At 45.2% G+C, this 22,452-nt stretch overlaps 3 protein-coding genes across 11 annotated transcripts in view; 1 reads left to right on the top strand and 2 right to left on the bottom strand.

Moving 5' to 3' along the window:
- Position 1: 1 nt before the first annotated feature.
- ddo (D-aspartate oxidase) lies at positions 2-11,561 on the bottom strand. 6 transcript variants are annotated; one of them, XM_042072934.1, is made up of 5 exons: positions 11,360-11,561; positions 1,881-2,124; positions 1,616-1,724; positions 1,012-1,188; positions 2-785 (listed from the first exon to the last, which is right to left on the bottom strand). In XM_042072934.1, the coding sequence occupies exons 2-5, from the start codon at positions 2,050-2,052 to the stop codon at positions 224-226; spliced, it is 1,020 nt and encodes a 339-aa protein (XP_041928868.1). In that variant the 5' UTR covers positions 2,053-2,124; positions 11,360-11,561; the 3' UTR covers positions 2-223. The 6 variants fall into 6 exon arrangements, with proteins under 6 accessions (XP_041928868.1, XP_041928871.1, XP_041928870.1 ...); XM_042072937.1 differs by lacking the exon at positions 11,360-11,561 and adding an exon at positions 11,294-11,311; XM_042072936.1 differs by lacking the exon at positions 11,360-11,561 and adding an exon at positions 9,412-9,606.
- zbtb24 (zinc finger and BTB domain containing 24) lies at positions 9,103-16,995 on the top strand. 4 transcript variants are annotated; one of them, XM_042072930.1, is made up of 7 exons: positions 9,103-9,156; positions 12,836-12,892; positions 13,295-14,294; positions 14,418-14,585; positions 14,880-15,047; positions 15,255-15,336; positions 15,539-16,995. In XM_042072930.1, the coding sequence occupies exons 3-7, from the start codon at positions 13,310-13,312 to the stop codon at positions 16,527-16,529; spliced, it is 2,394 nt and encodes a 797-aa protein (XP_041928864.1). In that variant the 5' UTR covers positions 9,103-9,156; positions 12,836-12,892; positions 13,295-13,309; the 3' UTR covers positions 16,530-16,995. The 4 variants fall into 4 exon arrangements, with proteins under 4 accessions (XP_041928864.1, XP_041928865.1, XP_041928862.1 ...); XM_042072931.1 differs by lacking the exon at positions 9,103-9,156 and having other exon boundaries at positions 12,593-12,892; positions 13,337-14,294; XM_042072928.1 differs by lacking the exon at positions 9,103-9,156 and having other exon boundaries at positions 12,593-12,893; positions 13,284-14,294; positions 15,539-16,994.
- Positions 16,895-22,452, bottom strand: part of si:ch73-242m19.1 — a 19,955-nt gene continuing 14,397 nt past the window's right edge. The window contains exons 35-47 of the mRNA XM_042072909.1: positions 21,516-21,636; positions 21,318-21,427; positions 21,031-21,180; positions 20,805-20,858; positions 20,396-20,563; positions 20,019-20,171; positions 19,607-19,741; positions 19,269-19,421; positions 18,719-18,928; positions 18,030-18,147; positions 17,779-17,850; positions 17,493-17,599; positions 16,895-17,227 (exon numbers count right to left, since the gene is read on the bottom strand). Of these exons, the coding sequence (XP_041928843.1) occupies positions 17,129-17,227; positions 17,493-17,599; positions 17,779-17,850; positions 18,030-18,147; positions 18,719-18,928; positions 19,269-19,421; positions 19,607-19,741; positions 20,019-20,171; positions 20,396-20,563; positions 20,805-20,858; positions 21,031-21,180; positions 21,318-21,427; positions 21,516-21,636 (1,650 nt within the window). The 3' untranslated portion in view covers positions 16,895-17,128. The remainder of the gene's footprint in view (positions 17,228-17,492; positions 17,600-17,778; positions 17,851-18,029; positions 18,148-18,718; positions 18,929-19,268; positions 19,422-19,606; positions 19,742-20,018; positions 20,172-20,395; positions 20,564-20,804; positions 20,859-21,030; positions 21,181-21,317; positions 21,428-21,515; positions 21,637-22,452) is intronic.

Raw genomic sequence — 22,452 nt, 5'->3', positions numbered from 1 at the left:
CTTGGTGTTAAAGAACATTTATTGAAATAAATCACAATTCCTTTTTAACTTTCCTTTAAATCGTTTTGATTAGAAAAGTGTAGATTATCTGGTCAAACAGTTTAATACACTTATTATATTTTAACAAATATTCTATGAAAGATTTAGGAATTAGCATTAAACAGTTTTTGTATGTTTACATCTGTTTACCTAGTTACCATTCGCACAGCCGAGTCCGTTCTGTTCACAGCTTGGCCATGGGGGGATGCTGCAGCAGAGACTGCCTCACCAGCCCCAGGGCATCCAGGGCCGTGCCCCATGCCAGTGTGACCCCAAAGCCCCCGTGGCCGTAGTTGTGCACCAGCGGCACCTCCTGGCCCCCTGCTGTTCTCAGCCACTCCACCTCCACCCGTGGGCTCTCCCTTCCCGGCCGCAGGCCAACCCACTCCCCCACCACCTTCCCACCGTGAAGGGCCGGCTCCAGCCGAAAGCAGCGCTCCAGAATGCCCTCCCTGTCGCCCACGTCCACCTCTAGACGCCAATCTCCAGCCTGCCGCGTTCCCCCCAAGGTAACGCTGTTCATCCCCGGGTAGATGTAGGTGTGGCCATCCCCATCACGGACAAAGTTCTTCACCCAGGGGGCGTGGAACTTGAGAATCTGCCCACGAATGGGGTGCATCTTTGCATCCCCCACCAGTGAGTGAGCTCCTAGTCCCGAACAGTTCACAATGACATCATAGGTGTCAGCCAGGCGCTGGAGATCAGAGACCTTCCCATACAGGATTTTACCACCAGCTTTGCCGAATCTGCACAAGAGAGTTGCGATAATTTGTTCCAAACCCCTTTAAGAATCTCATGTTAAATCAAACTCAAAAAGATAAACTGATTGATGTAAATGTCAAATCAATGGTGCAGAGGATACAGCTAATGACCATAATGAGCAGCGTGTGTAACAAGGTTTGGGACAGAACATTAATCTGCATGAAAAGGTAACCCGCCACTTGGGGATTCTCTCTGAGGTAGAGCCTGTACCTCTTTTCCAGCCAGGGCAGGTAAGTGGTACACTCACACTTGATTGTAGTGAATGCCTGCCCAAACTTGTGATCAGGGAATCTCTTCAACTCACGGTCGCTTAAGAAGCGGAAGCCGAGGACATGCTCTGCCCAGAATGGCCTCTTATCAGCGGGCACCTCCTTGAAGACCTGACACCTTCATAGACATGACTGAGATTATAAAACCACTCCCTAAATGATTCTACTGCCTGTAAATGATCCACCAAGTGGTACGTTTCCACAAGACAAAGGCTATAAGAATTTCAGCATTATGGTTATGGGATGGGCAGGCGCCTTTATCCAAAGCGACATACAAATACAAAACAATATAATACTTAAATTTAATGTATTTACATGCCCCTAAGGTTAATAGTATATAAATCACTGAAAGTGCCATTTCTTATATGTTAAAGTGTATGCTGTACTTTGCAGAATGTTTTGAAGGTACAACTATGTTGATGACAGGAATTCTTCATTTAAAGGTGCTATAGACAACATAAACCTTTAAAGGAGCACGTTTATAACCTTATTATCTTGGACTGCGGAAGCATACAAAAGAAGACGAGAATTGTCTGCTGACCAACCCTGAGCTCAGGATGACTCCCGTCTCACCACTCTTGGAGGACTGGGCGATGGCCAGCAGGTGATCAAAGCTTTCCTTGAACCACCGCTGTTGACGCTCCAGAGGAATATCTGTCAAGAGAAACATCATAGACCCCTATTCACATTCAGGGTATGTGGCATCTAGTTTAAAGAAATGTGGCATCTAGTTTAAAAAAAAATAGCACTGGACAACAGCTGCTGTGAAAGGTTGCACAGAAAACCCTTGACCCTCCAAATATTTGCTACCTGGAAACTGAGAAGCGAACAAGATCCCAGCGGCTCCATCACTGGTGGTGTCAGGGGTGAAGCGCTCACTGATGACGGTCACTGAGCAGTGGGGGAGGGTCTCTGCGATGCATACCGCCGTGGATAGGCCCACCACTCCTGCCCCAACAACCACAACTTTCATTGACTGCATTGTGGTGTCCAACTGACTCTTGGAAGACTCGGCATTTACTAATATTCTGCCACCATCTGGTGGATTGAGGAACTGTGAAAATAAATGTGGTAGGATAGTGCGATCAAATGGTGTTCAATCATGAAGACATGCCATAACTGTCATGCTATGGAGGGCAATATATCAATGCCTGAATTAAATCTACAGAATTGTATAAATTGAGATCAATGCCTACGTTTATGCAAATCAAGCATGACTTGAAACTCATTCATGAACTCTGGCTGTACAAAGTTCAATTGTGTAACCAGGCTGTTTATTCCTACCCTGATAGCAAGAGGCTGCAGACCACTGTCGGTCATAGCTGGCGGTCCGCTGGCATTTTGCTCGGTTCTCTGGCGGAGACAAATTGCCCAATATTTTGCCACTATTGGTCTAAAAATCAGTGTTTGAATTATACCGTGAGCTTCGGGGGGTACCGCTATTTCGACTGGTGACGTTACTCTCCATTTTATATAGGCTTACACACATGATTTCACACTTGTGGCTCACAGTCAATTTTCCTTCAAAATATAGGTCATATGACCATGGCTGGCTGGATGGCCGACAAGTTAAAAGAAACTAATCATACTAGCAAGCACAATTTACCTTACACGTTATGGGAAGGGTTGAAATAGGGTAAACACTGTTTCAAGGTGCGCCCCGTGCGTAAAATTGCGCGCCACAGTCAAATATTTTTTGGTATAGCAGTGCAATGCAAATATGGAAATGCATACAGAGCAATAGCACGGAAATGGCAAACATACAACTTAAATTTAAGACCCAGAATTGTTTACAGATGGGCCACAGAAAGTCTCCCGTTTAATAGCCAAGTTCACCTAATACAAGGCCAGCCTAGGGTTACCACACGTTCTGGTTTTCCCGGGATTGTTCTCTTTTTAATGTCTGTCCCGGGACACCAAATGTCCCATTTTTTGGTGCAAATGCACTTCTATTTTTTTACTTCTATTTTAAGTATTCCCTAGTTTCACTTTCAATAAAACCTAGCCTACTATTTTTCTTAAGTTATCTTGATTGTATCCAGCTGTGATTGGTTGTAGGCCTAATGCAGACCTGCGAAACGAAAGTTTACCTTAACCATCAGCATCACCTAGCTAGCAACTAACCGGCCCCGCGCAGCATGTCCAAAAGAGTGAGTGTGTGCAGGTAGTCAACAGATTGGAGAGAGGAAGAAATTACGGTTCGATTTGGTTTGATAAAATGGGTGGCGAGACGGAGGAGAATATAGGCCTACAATCAAATCAGGGCCAGCGGCGAAGAAAAGGAGATACACAGTAGGCTGTACTACTAGCCTAGAAATCTAGACGCACCCTAGCAGCGGCAAATTAATTTGCTCAGCCTGTACGTCTAGTATCAAACCATAGGGATTTCTATTGGCTGACGCCGTGGACGTCATCCAATCACAGCGCTCTATTTTGTTAGAGAGTCTTAAGGCGGGCCTAACAGGATAACGACAGTCCTGCGACGGTGAACAACAAGGAAGGTGGCTATGGCGAACGAACAGCGGTTGTTTGAATCGCCGTTGGCGTCAACTTTAGAGAAGTTGGACTTGTGCTTTTCTTTAAAAGTTGAGCAACACAATGCACTTAAGTCATTCCTTTCGAAGTAGGATGTACTTGCCGTTTTGCGGATACGGATATGGTCGTAGCGCTGGCCTATGACTTTTTAGCGCACGTGGAACACTTAATTATAAAAAAAAATACACGCACATGTTGAATGAAATTTGACTTGTGCGGCAATTAGTAAATCAATATACAATTAAGACAATAAAGAGACCAAAATGTGTTAATTTATGTTGCCTAACAAAACCTATACAACAGAAAAGGCAAAAGGCAACAGGCAAAAATGCTTGTTTGGTGCTGAATGAGACATTTTACTGCACAACAAAATGATTACATGTTAGGCTTAGAGGGCAAACTGTAAGATTTTGCTTGATCTGTATGTTACCTGGCTGATGGGGCACGAGAGAAGCAGCCTGTCAGCGACCATGCCTGCTATCTGAAGCTTACTGAACTGCTATGGTGCTGCGCATCTGGCGTGCCCTGCGCGCGACCGCGCGAGTTCACGTGACAAAGGAAGAGAGATAGGCTGGTCGGGTGTGCGCAAGGAGGTGGCTCATTTCGGGGCATTGTTTCAGTCGTTTTTAATGGCTCAGGTTTTCAAAAGATCATTTCAAAACCGACCTCAGTAAAATCTTAATAATATTAATAATTAAAAAAAAAAGTTTCAAAAGGGCATTTTCGTTGATAAAGGGCAAACTTCCTAGTGCTTTAGCACCACCTAGTGTCTATTTATGCACGCCTATGTTAATGTTTAATGGATTAGCCTTATTTAAAAGAGCAGGTGAAAGGGCATTATAAGAACCGTTTAAACTCAGCAACCTTAAAGTGACAATGAATGCATAAACAGTAGCCTACTAGCCTGACAAGCCAGACCCACATTAAAATGTAGGGTCTGGGCACTCACCGTTCGCAGTGCTCAGTCCGAGGGGCGGGATAATAGGTTGTCTTTCAAATTCCCTCTGCACGCAATAGGACAGCGCTATGAGTCCCATGCGTTTTCCCACCAGCGGAGCTAGTTGGCTTTTGCCAGTTCAAACTTTTGCCAACTTGAAAAAAGCTTAACTCGTGTCACACTGTTTGCCAACAGCAACATCCATCTTCTTTGTTTCAAGTAGCAGGGAAATCAAGCCAAACCGTTGCAACTCTGCCATCAATCATTATGTTAAGCCCGCCTAACGACTCTATACACGATTTGATTGGCCTGATAGAAGTTTAATTTTTCGAGCTCACAAGCCAACGGAGAGTTGCTAGACTAGCCCTGGCAGCAAATGCCGCTAGGGTGCGTCTAGATTTCTAGGCTAGTAGCCTACTGTAGGCCTATAACATTTGCAGCATTTGTTAATAAGTTATTATTGAAAACCAGTAATAGGCTTAGTATAACTATGAATTATAGGCATTTAACATTAATCAAAATCATAACTTGGCAATGAATGTCCCGGATTTCACAAATCAAATGTGGCAACCCTAGGCCAGCCTTTGGTTCATTTGATTCGTTTTTTTTTTGATAGCCTAAGCCTGCAACACATGCAAATAAAAAAATGACTTGTTCACGGATGGAAAACAAACATCTTCACGTTGTTTAGCCTAGGCATTTCATATCATGTAGCCTAGTGCATTGTGCGCCTGGTGTTATATAAGACATTCCAAGTCTCCCGGAAGTCTCCCGCATATTGATAGCGCCTCCCTATGGCGCGGGAATCGTGCCTAAAACCTTTCGACCGTCCATCTGATCAACCAACCGATCGACCAACCGAACGTCATACCACCCGCCTTACTTAAATGTATCAGAATAATTGCCTTTTTATAAGCAGCCTACATATACCTACATGAACCTACACGTATCCAACATGTGCCCCGAATTGGTGCAACATGTACTTATTCTGTTGGAACATGATGGATACATGTAGGCTTGTGTTGGAACATGAATACATGTAGGAAAACTGTACAATGTTGAAACTTCATTAAATGAACATTCATTAGTCTATTTGTGTCGTTATTAGTGACAAACTATTGCTATTGTTGCTTAAACTATTATGCGTAATAACCATCTGCAAAACAGGACTACCAATTATCTGCGAGATATGAGAAATGCCATAGGCTGGCCTTACCACATTTTCTCTTTCTTACATCAATATGTTATGGAAGCATATGAGCCCACTTCAAATCATCTCCAAATATGTGATTATGTATCCTAGCCTATAGGTTAAGTTTAACAACGTTTTATGGACAATATCCCTCGGACTGCACTTTGAATAGATTTTGCTGTGCTGTACTGCAAGAGTGGCTTGAGATTAACATAGCCTAAATACTGTAATGTTGACACTAATAAAGATACGTTTATTAAGTAGGTTAACAAATGAAAAGTGTTTTCAGCTGAAATGGCATGAAGGCTATATGTGGACCACCTGGACCTTTGAGCAAAACATCAGCAGACAGAAAAGCCCTCAGTGTAGCAATGCAGACTGTTCGGGGGAACCTGCTTATCCAACTGTGGGTCGCCAGTCGAACTGACAGGCAAGTTCACCCAAGGGTAGGCTACTTACAATTTCAGCAGCAACAAAGCCAAGTCGGAGTCCGTTTTGCAGTCTTCTTAGAAACTACAATCTGACTACATTTTTCGAGGCCTTCCGCCGAGTCACATCCGGATTTCTTCGGTCCGGGACCAGAAAGATGCATATTCGGTTTTTCCGCGGAGAAGCACTAGGGCAGCGGTCGGGAACCTATGGCTCCCGAGCCACATGTGGCTCTTTTGTGAACTCCATCTGGCTCTCGGACAAACCTGCCATTTGTTTACACAATAAGTCATCAATAATTTTGGTACTGTATTAAATTAAAAATGGACCTACTGAAATCAAAATGTTAAAATAGTGTTCGAAATATAATATATGTTCACGTAGTTTAATCCATCCCATGTCTGTTCTCTACTGCTGAAGTTCACGGTTACGTCGATGTACTGTAGGCCTAGGGCAGACGAAGCACCCACCAAACGACCCAAAAAGTGTTGTAGAACCATCAGAACGACTCTCAACCTGCATAATAAAGGTCATTTTTGCTAAAATTGTTGCATAGGGCTTCTTTAAGCGTTACTTGCAATGTGAAACTAAAATCTAAGACAGTAGAAAAGTATGTTTAAAGACAAGTCTAAACATAATTTTCTACTGTCTTAGATTTTAGACAAACAGACAAAATGCACCAAAAACAAAACCTCCGGAGAGGTAGCTACACATTTGTTGTTGCATGATAAAGCAATGAACGTGCGGGTAGGCGTTTGACATGACGTTGGATGGATCCACCGGTTGGTAGGAAGGGAGGTTTTTGGCATCATTCCCGCGCTATCTTACCCTGGAAATCCAGAGTTCTCGCGAGAGCACAATTTGAATTGTGCCCGCAAGATACTCTGGCCACGAGCAATGATCCAAATTTCTTCTATCTCTCGAGCGAGAGGGACCAATCAAATCGGTGTAGGCGGGACAAAGGCGAGCTACACTGATGACTGACACTGATGAATTGTTATAATTGGTCGTAGCGTTATCCAACTGCGTGCAGTGAGTTTCAAATGCATGCTTGGTGCCGCCCCTCGAATTGGGCCATTTTCATTACTCGTGGCCAGACCCTTAATCTGAAAGATTCCAGGGTCTGGTTTACCAGGCTAGCGCTATCTCCCTGGCGCCCGCAAATTTGATGAAATCTCCCGGAATCTAGAACAAGCAAGCAAGAACACGCACGCGAGACCGAAACTTCAAATGTAGCGAACAGATTATAGACAGGGATAGAGAGAGGGGTGGTGCGTATGTGCTTGCAACGCATCTAAGACGCATCTTGACCAATCAGTTTTCAGTGTAGGCGGGATTGTAGGGGCGGGATAATCAGTTGTCTTTCAAATTCCCTCTGCACGCAATAGGACAGCGGCAGCGCTATGAGTCCCATGCGTTTCCCACCAGCGGAGCTAGTTGGCTAGTTCAAACGTTTGCCAACTTAATCAAAGCTTAACTCGTGTCACACTGTTCGCCAGCAGCAACATCCATCTTATTTGTTTTCAAGTAGCAGGGAATTTAAGCCAAACCGTTGCAACTCTGCCATCAATCATTATGTTAAGCCCACCTACAGTAACAACTCTATACACGATTTCATTGGCCTGATTAAGTTTCGATTTCTGGAGCTCACAAGCCAACGGAGAGTTGCTAGACTAGCCCTGGCAGCAAACGTAATTCGCTGCCGCTAGGGGCGTGTCTAGATTTCTAGGCTACCATTTCACATCAAACTGCACGAAAGTGTACCCTTGTGTAACCTGCGCGATTCAGCCCTGCACACGCCCGGCCGCGAAACAGCAGCACCTCGGATCGGGAGGCGAGCACGCTAACAATTGAGCCAATAGCCCAGACTACTGGCTCGCATGCCAGCAGCACTCTCGAGGCGTCGGAGAGTGAGGTTTACCAACGTTCCATAAGCACAGCTAAGCTAGCTGGCATCCGTTACACTTGTCTCATAAGAGTAAAAAATAGTCTTGCACGCTGCACTGTTTGTAACACTGCATTGCCCATGGTGGGTTAAATGATTGCAAAAGACATGTTGAGGCGAGTTTAATAAGTGTCATTTCATGTATATTATTTAGGCCTATATTAGATGGCTAGTTGCCAAGGCTACATGAAAAGACCAAACTTCCAAAATCTACATATTTTACTATCCCAATTCCTAACTATAGGCCTCCCTTATTTGGTTTACTGACTAGACATTGTTGAAGAAACACAATAATCTGTATTTCAGTATCTAAGTAGGATAAAGTTAACCTGACTCTCGCCAGATGAATTTCGTTCCGCCTAGCTCCACTCTGATAACCATTATGTCTATGCTGATAACAGTCTCACAGTCGCTTCTACACTGTCACATCTATGAAACTCCCACCCTGCGTCCTGATTGGCTGTACCATAAAATCGGGTGCAGAAATCACTCTCAATGGAAGAGGTCCCAGATGGATGTGAGTGAAGCTAGGCGGAACGAAATTCATCTGGCGAGAGTCAGGTTAGGATAAAGTAGGGATACCTCCCTGAAATGACTTTTTGCAGGTTGGGATGTCTGTTATATCACAAAACGTTTGTGCAGCAATACGCTTTTAAGAAAGGCTGATCTCTAATAATGGCAACGAGGAAAGACATTTCACTATATGTTCACGTAGCGTTTCAAACAAACTGCAGGTAACGTTGCAATTATGGATGTATGGGCATTTGCGTAAAAAAGGTTGAGAACCACCTACAGTAGCAGCCTACTGTACATGCGAAATTCCCTGAATATTAGTGCAAATTCCCTCTTGTTAAGACATTAAGAATGAAATTGCACAAAATGATAAATCGCCTCACTAAACCTCTCCCCGTGTCAGCATATCTATGGAACTCCTATGGCGTGTGATTGTAGGCCTGATTTTTAAGCTAAGCAGCGGCGATGGTCGTGGCCGCTGAGTGGAAGGGAGACCTACGGTTAAACCGATCTTGCTACTCAATGTTTTTCTAAGGTTGGCTAACATCACTATGTTACAAAGGCAGTGACATATTAGACAAATGTATGGCCAGTTGGCCATCGCTTGTTAACCCATTCGTTTCAGGCTTTTGCAGTCTACTACACTGCATTTGTTTTAATTCGTCAGTATTATATCATAGCAAACAATAGTCTGAACGTAGGCTACCAGAGAAATGGTACAGCCCAATGGGGGTGAGGGTTTGAAAATCGTATTTAAAGGTAAACTATGCAGTATTGGCAATTTCCTTACTGTTTTCTCGGTTTTTGCTTCTTTTTCGCTGGCTCTGTCATGACGAATGTCTGAGAAACTCCATCGCTACCTTTTTCTAGCCGGTGCCTGGCGTGTATGTGTAGCCTACTCGTTATACTTCATGACACTGAGGCCGTCGGCCCGCCGGCCCACAGTTGCAAGGGTGGTTTTTCCGTTCACAGGCGCTAGGGGGAAGCGAGACAGCCACCATTCAACCCGAAAAAAGTCATATAACCATTCCAATGACTCAAGCAGTTAAATGAAGGTAAATTAAGCTAAAAAACCTGCATAGTGTGCCTTCAATTAGATTATATCCTGAATTCTTGGTATGTGATGGTAATACTACATTTAATTACATGCAATATTGGATAACATTAATTTTTTTCAGTACCCCCCAAACTATTATTTTCATCTCTTTTGGGGGGGGGTCCAAGTCTCATCTAGGGGTGTCGGACCCCCCCAATAACCCCCGTAATTTGAACCATGCTAAACATGTTTTTGTTCAGTTAAACTCCATATATCATTTTTATTAACTTTTCTTAATATTCATGACAAGTTCAATTTAAAGATATGGCATACCTGTCAACATTTAGCTTTCCAAAAACGGGAGATTTTGTTTTCGGGGGGGGGGGCAGTGTTTATAGGCTACCGGATCTGTGTTTGCATATTTAATACGTTTCATACACGTGTTTCAACACTGCATTTCGGTCGTTGCTTTTACCTTACCATTACCTTACGCATGCCAGTTATGTAGCCTATCCGCAGCTGCCTGCCTGCAGCCTACTTCCAAAACTCCAAAGCTGCTTGCTGTCCGATTTGGTTCCGAGGGCACAAGTTCAGTGTATCAACAACACTCAGTTTATGTGATGTGTTAATCAATTAAATTCCCAACAATTTCACAACAGCTAGTTCTGGAGTAGGCCATTCAACTAGCCCGCTTGCTTACGACGAGACTCCGGCTGCGCAGTCGGCACCCGCTTCCTTATTTTGGGTTTTGGGTTGCAAGGTTTTAGCCTATGACAAAACAGTTGAAATTGAAACTAAGTGATCGTGTATGTGTAGGGTGTATTTCATACACAATCTGGCAACCTGAATGGATCAATGATTTTAAAATGAAGTTTGATGGCCATGCAAATTACGGGAGTTTTCCGGGAGAAGTAAAAAACGGGAGGGTGCTGGGAGATGACCTTGAAATACGGGAGAAACCCGGGAAAAACGGGAGTGTTGACAGGTATGAGATATGGTGGTCCAACGGCGGACCACAAGTAGCACGCCACCGGCAGCATAGGCCATAGACATAATATACATAGACGCCGCATCGACCGCTGCTCCCTACTAGCGCTGACGAGATTTGGAGCCGCCATCTTGGACCGGTCATCCACTCCACTCAGTGTAATCTGTTTGGCAGGTGCAATGAGCTGTCAGCACACTTAATTAATCATATCTCACTGAATACCGAACAGATTTTCACGCGGTTTTTTTTGCTGCAAAGGTCATACATGTAGCTATGCTACAGGCCACATTGTTCGAAAATACAAAATACAACCAATAGTACGGTAATGTTAAATCTTACTTGTGAAAAGTAAATCCCCCCGAGTATGGTCCGCCGATTTGAGCAGGAACATGCTGCACAGTGCTGTCATCTTGTGTTTTCTGCTGCAACGCAATGAGGAGTATGACAGGTCCAAGATGGCGGCCGCATTTCTTGTTTCCAGCAGCCAATGCGGCGTCTATGTATATTATGTCTATGGCATAGGCTACCACCAGCGGTCCGCCACCTGATTTTGCTATCTGGATAGTCATGGCTGCAATCTGGGGTAGGGGTTGGACCCTCGCATTATTTTGGTTTTATGACCGTGATGAATTCCTTTGACGGCATTACCTATTGAGGCATAGGCTGCTGTAGCCTATCTGCAGAATGTCCCTTCCATTACTGCTGCAGACTCACCTGTCCTGACGGGATCCGACTCTGGGAGTCACTTGAGAAAATCCTGTAACAACTCAGTTTTCAGGAGCATGTCCAGGCATAATGCGCTCCATAGACCTCACTCTGAAGCACCGAGGTGAAGTTAGTTTGATATTCCTTATTCGGATATTCGACAGATATATTCTTTTTTTTTATTTATGCGGCTGGTTTCACCCCGTATTTGCAGACAGTGTGGGCTACAAACAGATGACCTGTCTACTTGCTCCCAGCCGACCTACTTAGGGACCGTTTATAAAGTACCTTCTGAATTAATAGGGGACCATTCCTTATAGGAAATACTATATTTTCTTTAAAATATTCATATAAAATACAGTGTGCATACAGTGGCTATAAGAAGGTGTGTCTAATGAGTCCCATATAGGATAACTATTCAGCATTGGTTTGGAGTCACTAGGTCACATGGCTTGGGAGGTATTGGAAAAAAAGACCATTCATATAGGAAATAATGTATTTTCTTTAAAATATTCATATCAAATACAGTGTGCATACAGTGGCTATAAGAAGAGGTGTGTCTGATGAGTCTCATATAGGATAACTATTCTGCATTCATACATTCATCAAGACCATTCATATACACGGGTTTCCCGTTTACCAACAAAACTAGATGCGCGCGCAGCCGTGAGGCAGAAGACGCTTAGTGGCCGTCCACAACGTTATAAACTTAACCTAAATAGTCGGCTGTTGTAAGCTACAATCGGATTTTTTGTATACCCCTGTTCTCTCAATGATAATAACATCTCATTTCAGACTATATTTCAAAGTTTGACGTTCATTTGGATTATTAATATAACATCGTATTTTGTCATTTTGGCGAAGACATGCATTCCGTTAGGGATATTGAACATATTTGACATTCTCTAACCATTGTGATTTCGAATTGGTGCAGTTTTCAGCGCAAAAACTCATTATATTCTTTTGCTCTTTTGCATTGCTCTATGCTGTTCTATGGTGCTTTCTGCCTCTTGGTTGCGCACGCATGTTTTCGTGACGTTCCAAAGAAATCCATGCATAGGAAATAATGTATTTTCTTTAAAATATTCATATAAAATACAGTGTGCATACAGTGGCTATAAAAAGAGGTGTTGCTATTGACAAAAAAAGACTATGAAGGTAGCCTAATTCAGAAGGTATTTTATAGACGGTCCCTAAGTAGGTCGGCTTGGAGCAAGTAGACAGGCCATATCTGTCTGCAAACACTGGGTGAAACCGGCCGCATAAAAATAAAAAAAAGAATATGTCGAATATCCGAATATCAAACTAACTTCACCTCGGTCTCGGAAGCAGCGGTTTCAACAGTGCGTGAAAACCGAGCGTACAAATGTCTTTGATCAAGAATGAAAAACACTTTGCAAAGGAATGATGGAGCTAATTTTTCATGTAACCAGACGATGGCGATATGATCCTCTTTTCTCTTCTCGTCCTTCACATTTCCCATAGAAGAAACGTCGTACTCTCATTTCTCGCGATGGTTGAGTGACGAGCTATTTAAGGAAGGTAAGGTCCTGAAAGCTTTATATCTTTATTTACTTTTTGTTGAATACTTGGTCGTTTTCCGTAGATGGTAGGTTCACGGGGAATTAAGTAGTTTGACATAGTTAAATAGTAAAGAAACAAGTATGCACATCGATGGGAATCTCTTCATAAACTGATACTAGGAAGCCATGGTTTTAAGACAAACCATGGCGCTTGGTTTAAAATAATGTAATACATACATGTATTTACTTTTCAGGGAACTACTAGTAACGTCTGCGTATTTCCTTAGTCAGGTTATAACAGGTTACCAAGCAAAGCCAAGTCTGTCGTGCATTTGTCCTCTATTGTTGTAACGTTAACGTTAACAACGTTTAATTCGCGAATGAATGCTGATTGGTAACAGTTCTGAAATCTTAACGTTAGTGTTTACATGACCTAATGTCTGAACATCAACCTTCACCTAAGATGGCCTTTCATTCGAAGACACACAAGGACACCATCCTGAATAAATTTGATATGCTGAGAAAAAAAGATATTCTTTGTGATATCACCCTCATTGTGGAACAAGTGCACTTCAAAGCGCACAAAGCACTTCTAGCAGCCAGTAGTGAATACTTCTCCTCCCTGCTGATGGCTGTTGACTTGCCCACTACTTCCCAGGCTGTGTACCAGCTGGAAGGCATAGCCGCACAGGCCTTTGAGGGAATACTGGAGTTCATTTACAGTGCCGGTGTGTGTGTGGAGCAGACTGCCGCTGAGCAACTCCTGAGCACCGCCCGCTTCCTTGGGGTCACTGACCTGCTATGTGCAGACAGAAAAAATGAGGGGGCAACTGTATCCTCGCCAGAATGTGACAGTGTTGAACTGGTGCCTGTCGGCTGTCATCAAGACTCAAACGGGGCATTTAGGAATAAGTCAGATGGAGCATTCAAAAATGGAGGGGAGTCTGGCTGTGAGGCACAGGCCCCACCAAAGCGTAAGAGAGGGCGGCCTCGAAAGAACACACAGGCAGTTGTCACCAAAGTGACAGACACAGTTGTGGATTATGACATCTCAGCCGAATCCAATCAGATGTCTGTCAGTGAGGCCAAGGCAACAGACGGTCAGGATGGAGGAAACGACCCTGGGAATGAAGGTGAGGTCAGCGAGCGTTGTCTGTCTGAGTCACCCAGAGATGACGGCAAAGACCCAGACGATGCCGATTATGTCCCGTCCACTCATGGCTTGCGCCACAGCAAGCGTAAGATCAAGCGGCCGGTGAAGCTGAGCGGTTACCGGGTCGGGGACCAAGCGTCTGAACCAGGGCAGCCTGGGAAGAGAGGCAGGAAGAGGAAGTATCCCGACACCGAGGCCCGCTGTGAAGACTGTGGAAAGGTCTTTAAGAACCATGTGTTCTTGAAGGTGCATCAACGGATCCACACTGGTAAGAGTCTGGACAGGGGTTGCGGTGTGTGGTGTGTGTCTTGAGAGATCAACAGTAGTCCTGTTATACACTTGGGTTTTGTAGATTTATTGATTCGGTGTATATTTTGCCTCTGTGCGGCAGGTGAGAGGCCCTATGGGTGCCATATATGTGGAAAGGACTTCACTCAGAAACACACACTCCTGATCCACCAGCAGATGCACACCGGGGAGAAGCCTCATGTCTGCACCATCTGCAAAAAAGCCCTGTCAACCAAACACTCTCTACAGGAGCACATGAACTTGCACACCGGTAGGCCGACTCTCAGTACAGCTACAGTACATGTGAAAAATGAAGTGATTTTGATCTTTTGTGTCTTGCTATTTCACACCTCAGTTCTCCAATTTCCTTTGCATCAATTGTGGTCAACATCATTATGAATTGAGTACAGGAGCTAATGGGTACAGATAACAATAAACTTGGTTGGTTTCAAAGGAAATATATCTGGTACATTTTTCCCAATTGACATACCAAAATTAAGCTGACAAGATGGTAGGCTGGCAGCAGCAATCTCTTTCTTTCCCATAACACTTATTTCCCTTCTAGAGCAGAAGTTGTTCAGCTGTGACCAGTGTGGACGAAGTTTCACCCAGAAGCGGCAGCTAAAGAGCCACTACAGGATTCACACAAGCCAGTCACTGCCTGAGTGTGCCCACTGCCAAAGACGCTTTCTGGACGCTGCCCAGCTCAAGAAGCACCTGAGAACTCACACGGGTAAATACTGCCAAGAATTTTCTCCAAGGACACATTTTGATACTCTTTTTTTTGACAAAATGCTTTGTTGCCAAGAAATAAAAATCCTTTTAGACGTCTAATTATTATCTAATAATGCATAAGGTTAATGAAATTCATTAGCCAAAGGGTCAACGTTTTGCAAAGTATTACGCTAGCAGACATAGACCTACCTCTTGTTCTGTATAGGTGAGAAGCCCTTCACGTGTGAAATCTGTGGAAAGTGTTTTACAGCCAAGAGCACCCTTCAGACCCACATCAGAATCCACAGGTGAGCAACTTCAACTTGACTGATCAGATACAAACAGTCTTACTAACAGATATAGATTGCTATATCTAGAGGGAAAAGATCTTAGTGAATACCGGTACTTAACTGTCCTGTTTACAAATACTGTAATTATTCAAATGCCAATTTGCTCTGGTATTAATTCATGCATTACATGCTGTTTTGTGTGTTAATCCATCCTGTGCAGGGGGGAGAAGCCGTACGTATGCAGCGTGTGCGGTAAGTCCTTCTCAGATGCGAGCGCGCACAGGCGTCACGTGTCCTCACACTCTGGTAAGAAGCCCTTCAGCTGCTCTGTCTGTAGCTTGTCCTTCGCTCGGCCCGACAACCTCAAGGTCCACGCCAAGACCCACAGCAAGGAGTGGCCCCGCGACCCTAGCACGGCCCTGGAGACCCACGATGCCCCTGGGGAAGGGGTGGTGTTGAGTTCTGGGGTGTCGGGCTCGGCTTCGGACGACGTGCGGGGCCTCATCCAGCTGCAGCCCTATCAGGTGCCCGCTGGGGGTGACCAGCAGGAGATTCAGCTGGTGGTAACGGGCGACGTGGAGAACATCAACTTTGTTCCTGGCCAGGAGTCGGGGATCAGCATCATCACCACGACGACGACGACGACGAGCGAGAGCAACGGAGCGGGGGGCGGGAGTGACCCCCAGGCCGCCCAAAGCCTCACTCTGCTCACCCAGCCGTCGGGGCACCACATGCTGGTGACGCAGGACACAGGTGACCCCTCCGCAGCACACATCCAGACCATCAGCATGCTGGAGGGCCAGGTGAGCACAGGGGCCGGCGGCAGCGTCGGGCACGGCGAGCAGATGCACGTCATCCTCACCAAGGAGGCCATGGAGCAGCTGCACCAGCACGCCCAGGCGCAGCCCCAGCCAGGCAGCCAGGGGGCGCTACAGCTCCTTCAACCACGCGGCGGCGCCACCCAGCTCCTGCCGCAGCCTCACCACCACGCCGGCCTGCCGCAGCTGACCGTGGCCTCGGACACCACTGCACCCACCCAGGGGGAGAGGGAGAGCCAGGCCATCCACATCAGCAGCCAGGCCGGACAGCCTATCTGCATCAGCCAGACCAGCCAGCAGATCCCTAGCCACCACATCCAGGGCCAGACCTTCCAGATCCAGGCAGGGAACGTCTCCTACCTGTACACCACCAGCCTCGCCCCCAACACCTGACCCAGGTGTACACCATCAGCCTCGCCCCCAACACCTGACCCAGGTGTACACCACCAGCCTCGTCCCCAGCGGCAGCATGAGCTCATGTAAAGCAAACAGCTAAAAACTGGGAAATGAAATCCAGTGTAAAAACTATTTCTACAGGGTCACTGGTAATGATGTCTTCCTTTAAAGGAACCTTCAGTGCCGGTTGCACACAAAAATGCCTAATCAACAACCAATTTCTATTTTATTTCTCTCTTCGTTTTAATCTGTATTCTTCATTGTTGTGGATGTATTATGAATGTTCTATGTGCCCATAGTGGCAAAACTTTTATATAAAGTTGCCTATTCTATATGTGAAAGAAGTGAGATGAAAAAATATGTTTTGGCTGTAAAGGTTTTTTTTAATAAAAGATCAGGGATACATTAGAAAAGTAAAGACCTCTAAACTGAAGCCATATTCTGTCATTAATCAACAACATGATTATACTACATTTCATTCAAATGTTCAAAATGAAGTGAATTGCTGCCTCTATTTTAAAACATGCTTGTTATGTTTGTGTCTAGAGAAATGGTATGTGAAACATAAACAGCAGTTTGAGTGCACAGACATCCATCTATGGTCTCTGCAGGGTGAGGAGGAGAGGGCTGCTACGCCCATCAGTGAGGTTTGGTAACAGTGCCTCAGAGGAGTGCAGACGCAGTTGAGAGAGACTCTGCCAAAAGGGATCAACACATTAAAATTAGACAAGTGAATGGGTGGGTTTGTCTTCAAGTAGCCACTTATGGCGCTGGCTTAAAGCAATGCATGTTGGGATTCACACAATGCCAAAATGCATTTTATGAAGTCCAGCATGCATCCGATGTCCTGGATCACAGCCTGATTGGAATGTGATAACAGACTGAGCTCCTAGATATCTGATGACTTCACGGCATGCAAACTGACACGGCATGATTGCTGACTCAAGGGTCTGTCCTCACCTGTTTTGACTTTGAGAAGACCATCTTTGCGTCCGTGTTAACTGATTGAAGTGCTTCTACGCCGCTGTCCTCTGTGTCGTCTCTCCTGAGCTTTCTGGCCATCGTACCTGATACACAGAGGAGCAGAACTCAGTTGGGACACTCATATCAAGCGGCAATATCTGCTGAATTCTGCCTGGACTAGACACCACTAGAGCTAGTGTGAATCTAGACAAATATCATGAACATGAGCTTTGGTAAGGTTAGCAATAACAAAGCTGAATCCCTTGAAGCAACTTAACCATACCTGAGGACGATCCTCTGGAGTTTCTGAGGAAGAGGATGGGGGAGGTCCTAGAGCTTCTGCCTGCAACTAGACCTAAGGTAGAGCTTCATCAATTACCCTCCTAAAGAAATACTATGATATTACCTCTAACACTGTGATAAACACTCTTACTTCAAGCATTATGAGAACAAGCAATGTAATGATGGTGCATTATGTTTATTGAACACTGGTTGATTGGATCTGCGGAGCATGTAGCTGAGCTGTGACGTTACCTGGTGTGGAGGTGCAGCTGGGGAGAGCCGTCCCTGCACTGACCTGCCTCTGCAGCTGACTGACCAGCTGAAAGGCCTCCTGCTTTAGACCCCTCTCCTGCTGGAGTTTACTCCTCACCTACACAACACACCACAGTTACTGTTATTTCCCTACTATTAGCCGAGGTTTAAACATTGATTTTGCATTTGACTTGCATTAAACACTGTTCTGCGGTTTATACACAATGCGGCTAATACACAGGAAATGACTGTACTCCTTACACAACACAAACCAACCCTCACCTAGGATACCACCACCCTCTATGCCACCCTCCAACTGCAGCAAACCAAATGTACTACTCACCTTCACTCCTCAGATGAAAGACACACGACACTCACATTTTTATCTACAATGTTTGGTACTGTTCCACATCGCTCTCCACTGAAGCCTAAAATTGTTTGTAACAACATGTAGGTGTGTGGACTATCCACAGATATAGCTTTTCAATACTGTGTAGGATCTGTAGTACTAGCAACCCATGTTACAATTAGTTAATGTGTGTTTGTACTGTACACATCCATAGCATAAGCACCCCTGTGTTCCAATGTGCTGCTGGACTAATAGCTTGCTATGCCAGCTGTCCCTTGTATGGAAGTTAATGTCCATACCTGACTGTAAATGTGTGTGTGTGTGTGTGTGTGTGTCTCACCTGCTGCAGTTCTTTGCTGCTGTGCTGCAGCTGTAGCTGGCTATGTCTGCGTCCAGTGTGCAGTTGTTTGGTGAGCTCCTTTATCACCCTCTCTCTGTCCTCAGCCTCCTCCTGCAGACGCTGCAGACCCAGCGCTCCCGAGCTGTGCAGCTGCATGCGCATGCGCTCCTCCTGGGCGCCGCCTTGCTCCACCTCCTGCAGACGCTGGCTCTGACAAACAGTGGAACACACTCTGAATTAAACACACACACACCATAATTCAAGTACACTGTTTTAATCTCATCTCTTTCTCTCTGAATTAATTGTACGAGTTACTAGTTGCCTTTACCAGCATTTAGACACAATTTATCCCATCACTGAGGGCAGTATTCAAATCTTCAACAGCACGTACACTGCCCTAACATGTTGCATCCTAAGCGGAGGTACTTGCGCCCAACAATGTCACAGTAACAGTCGCAGGGATGCTTTCACATTCTAACAGGACTTGTTGCGCTTAAACTCCATGGGGTGTAAAGCGTGTGGGAATGATGGGAAAGCGGCTGGGCTCTACCTTTTGGCTGAGCTGCTTCCTGGCGAGGTGGACCTCCTTCTGGCTATGCTGCATGACCTCCCTCAGGGCCTCCAGCTCCTGCTGCAGCAGCGCCCCCTGCTGCTCAGATTCCAGCTGCACTCTAACGCAGGCCAGCTGCCTCTGCAGCTCCCTCTACACACACATACAGTACAGATTCACTTACAAGCAACTCTCAAACATTCAATGGCCTTCTCTCTACACAAAAATGTCAATTGTATTATATTATATATATGTATTATGTAGCCACCCTATCAATATACTTCACTCTAGATCATCCTCCTGCGTGAGTGATGTCCAGACTCCCTGAGGTCCAGTACCTGTTTGGTGCTGAGGAGCTCCCGCTGTAGTTTTCCCACAGCCACCACCTCTCTCCACTGACCCAGTGCCTGTAGTTTCCTCATCAGAGCCCTCTGCTGGGAGTTCTCTATCAGGAGGTCCTGCTGTGCCTCTTTCTACACGCAGAGATGTACAGGAGGTTTAAAAAGACAAAATCTCCTCAAATAAATCTAGCTAAGTACTATGCAACATACTTTCAACATATTTTACACACAAGAAACAATAATAAAATGTTCATCCAAAATTATTCATTTTCATTGTGAAAACTCCCTTGTTAGAACAAATTATGCCAACAGCTCACTTTAGCACTAATCTCAGTGACCATAAGGCCATGTACATTTTTTATTCCAGTTATGTCATATCATGAGGGAACGGTAGAACTAATCTCTTCACCTGAACCAGAGTTTCTGCTAGGTCCTCAGGTTCTCTGGAGGAGCCATACTTCTTCTGGAGCCTGGAGATCCGCTCCACTCCCTCCTGTCGGGCTCTGCCAACCATCTGCAGCACGTCCTCCTCCATCTTCTGGTGGTAACCATCCAGTCGTGACTAACAGGCACACCACAGGGACACTTGATTAGGAATACAGAAACTAATTAACTGTACAAGGTCATTATGCTTACAGACAGCTGATGTTCCTTTGTTAGTAGCACATACTGTATACCATACACACATCCTCTATGCATTACTAAAATGATAAGTTTGGTTTGGGGTGTGTGATGTAAGTTTGGGTTATCATGGTTATCTGTGCTTGGGTGTGAAAGGTCTCCCACCTTGAGCTGGAGGCAGGTGGTGAAGAGCCGTTGCACAAGGGTGTCATAGTGCAGTCTGTGCTGAGCCCTCAGCTGCTGCTGGAGGGTGTTGCGCTCCTCCTCCACGTGTGCCAGCTGAGCCCTCAGGGCCGTCATCTCCACCATCAGCCCCCGGCACAGAGCAGCCGCCTGGGACACAGCACGGGGAGAAACATGGGTCATGCCTGGGACACAGCACGGGGAGAAACATGGGTCATGCCTGGGACACAGCACGGGGAGAAACATGGGTCATGCCTGGGACACAGCACGGGGAGAAACATGGGTCACGCCTGGGACACAGCACGGGGAGAAACATGGGTCACACGGCACATTTAATCATAAAACAAAGTTCACAAACACTGTGTGTACCTGTGACTGGAAATACACACACCTTACTGAGAGGGTCACTTGACTGGATGTGATATTCCTCCAGGTTCTTCACATCCTAATGCATGAAAAATAAACTGCTTTACACTGAATATGTATTTGTACATAGACTGTATGAGCCCCAGCACCACGTCAGTTCCAAAGAAATAGTCCCAACATTGTTCTCTACATGGCTCCCCTCCACATTACCACAGTGGAGAGAGCTGTAAACCTCCTGGACTCATGGCTACCTGTTCCCGCTGATGGAGCAGCTGGGTCTCCTGCTGCAGGAGATGCTCATAGAACTGGGAGTAGAACAGGAAGTTGCTCCGCTCGCGGCCAATCACGTCACGCGACAGAGCGCTCAAACACTGCTGCAGATGGGCACTGGAGAAGGACACCTAGGGAACAGACAAATGACATCTTCCACCACCATTTCCACATATTCACGGCCACAGCAATGGCTGCCCGCTGGTCAAATGTAGAGGAAGAATTTCCCTGTGGATAAATAATAGCATCTATCTATCACAGTGATTACCTGCCCCTCAGAATTCTGGACTCCAGACAGCAGCTGATGCACAAAGTTCTCCACAATCAGTGGCCTCTCTGGTGTCGGACAGTGCTTCATGGGGCCTCTCTTCCACACATCTGTATACACACAGGAGGGGGAATATTTAGATTGGAGCTAGTATTCAAACTCTAAATACTAAAGCTCTAAAAGTATGTTTTTCTTTACCTGTGGGTAAGGCTGTGTCTTGCCGTGTCCTCTCTGACAGGAGCAAGGTCGTCTCTTTGGCCATCTTCAATTGTACTGCTTTAATCATGTCACACTCCATGCTCTCCAGCAGTCTCAGAAGCTGGGTCAACACACACACACACACACACACCCACAGACACCCACCAACATGTTAAACAATCTTCATTCTCAGTTTTATACATATATTTAATTAGACACTTCTATTAACATATTTTTTGCCAAAAATGCTAATATTAATGTCAAATACTCTTGAGCTTATCATCTAGTGCAGGGGTTCCCAAACTTTTCAACCCGCGACCCCCAAAATAACCGTGCCAGAGACTGGCGACCCCTACTATCCCTGGATGTGACAAAAAATAAAACAAAATGTGCGCACCGGCCATACGCACTAGGCTTATCCAAACACGGGCTTAACGACAACACAAAAGAACAGAGCAGCCTGTTATGATTTTACATATAGAACTTTACTATATGATAAAAGCAGAATACCTTAGTCAAAAAATAATATCCATGTAACACGAGTGCAACTTTAAAACATTACTTTAATTTCCATTTTAAAGTAACACCAAAGCACTTTACCTGTCGCACGCACGCTATTTGTTTATCCAGCACTGGCTTTGGAAATAACAATGTCTACAGACAAGGTAGAGTACGTTGCATGATTTTATGAAAGTATGATGTATTGCGACATCAGAAGCAAGTCAAATTTGTAGTTTCTTATGTCTCATTCCATCGAACTACAGATCTGCTACCCGAGCTGGCAAACTTGCATAGTGCGGTTATAGCCGATAGAGGGTCACGAAGAGAATGCAGTGCCGTTCACCCTGTTACGAGTTGATGATTTTGGAAACAATATTTTAATGTACAAAAAATTCTTTGGTGTTGCTTTAACAGAAGAATATCTCAGTCAGGGTAA

Source organism: Alosa sapidissima, chromosome 19 (assembly GCF_018492685.1).
Source record: "Alosa sapidissima isolate fAloSap1 chromosome 19, fAloSap1.pri, whole genome shotgun sequence".
NCBI classification, from domain to species: domain Eukaryota; kingdom Metazoa; phylum Chordata; class Actinopteri; order Clupeiformes; family Clupeidae; genus Alosa; species Alosa sapidissima.
The sequence above is the reverse complement of the archived record's forward strand: the minus strand, read 5'-3'. Positions and strand labels throughout refer to the sequence as shown.

Bases quoted from the DNA above. Each gene is read 5' to 3' on its own strand.
- ddo (XM_042072933.1), bottom strand. From the start codon at position 4,077: ATGGTCGCTGACAGGCTGCTTCTCTCGTGCCCCATCAGCCAG. The intron at 1,725-1,880 runs GTAGCAAATATT...TTCTCTTGACAG, and splicing joins GTTCGCTTCTCAGTTTCCAG to ATATTCCTCTGGAGCGTCAA. The intron at 786-1,011 runs GTACAGGCTCTA...TCTCTTGTGCAG, and splicing joins CTGCCCTGGCTGGAAAAGAG to ATTCGGCAAAGCTGGTGGTA.
- zbtb24 (XM_042072930.1), top strand. From the start codon at position 13,310: ATGTCTGAACATCAACCTTCACCTAAGATGGCCTTTCATTCGAAGACA. The intron at 14,295-14,417 runs GTAAGAGTCTGG...TCTGTGCGGCAG, and splicing joins GCATCAACGGATCCACACTG to GTGAGAGGCCCTATGGGTGC. The intron at 15,337-15,538 runs GTGAGCAACTTC...CATCCTGTGCAG, and splicing joins ACCCACATCAGAATCCACAG to GGGGGAGAAGCCGTACGTAT.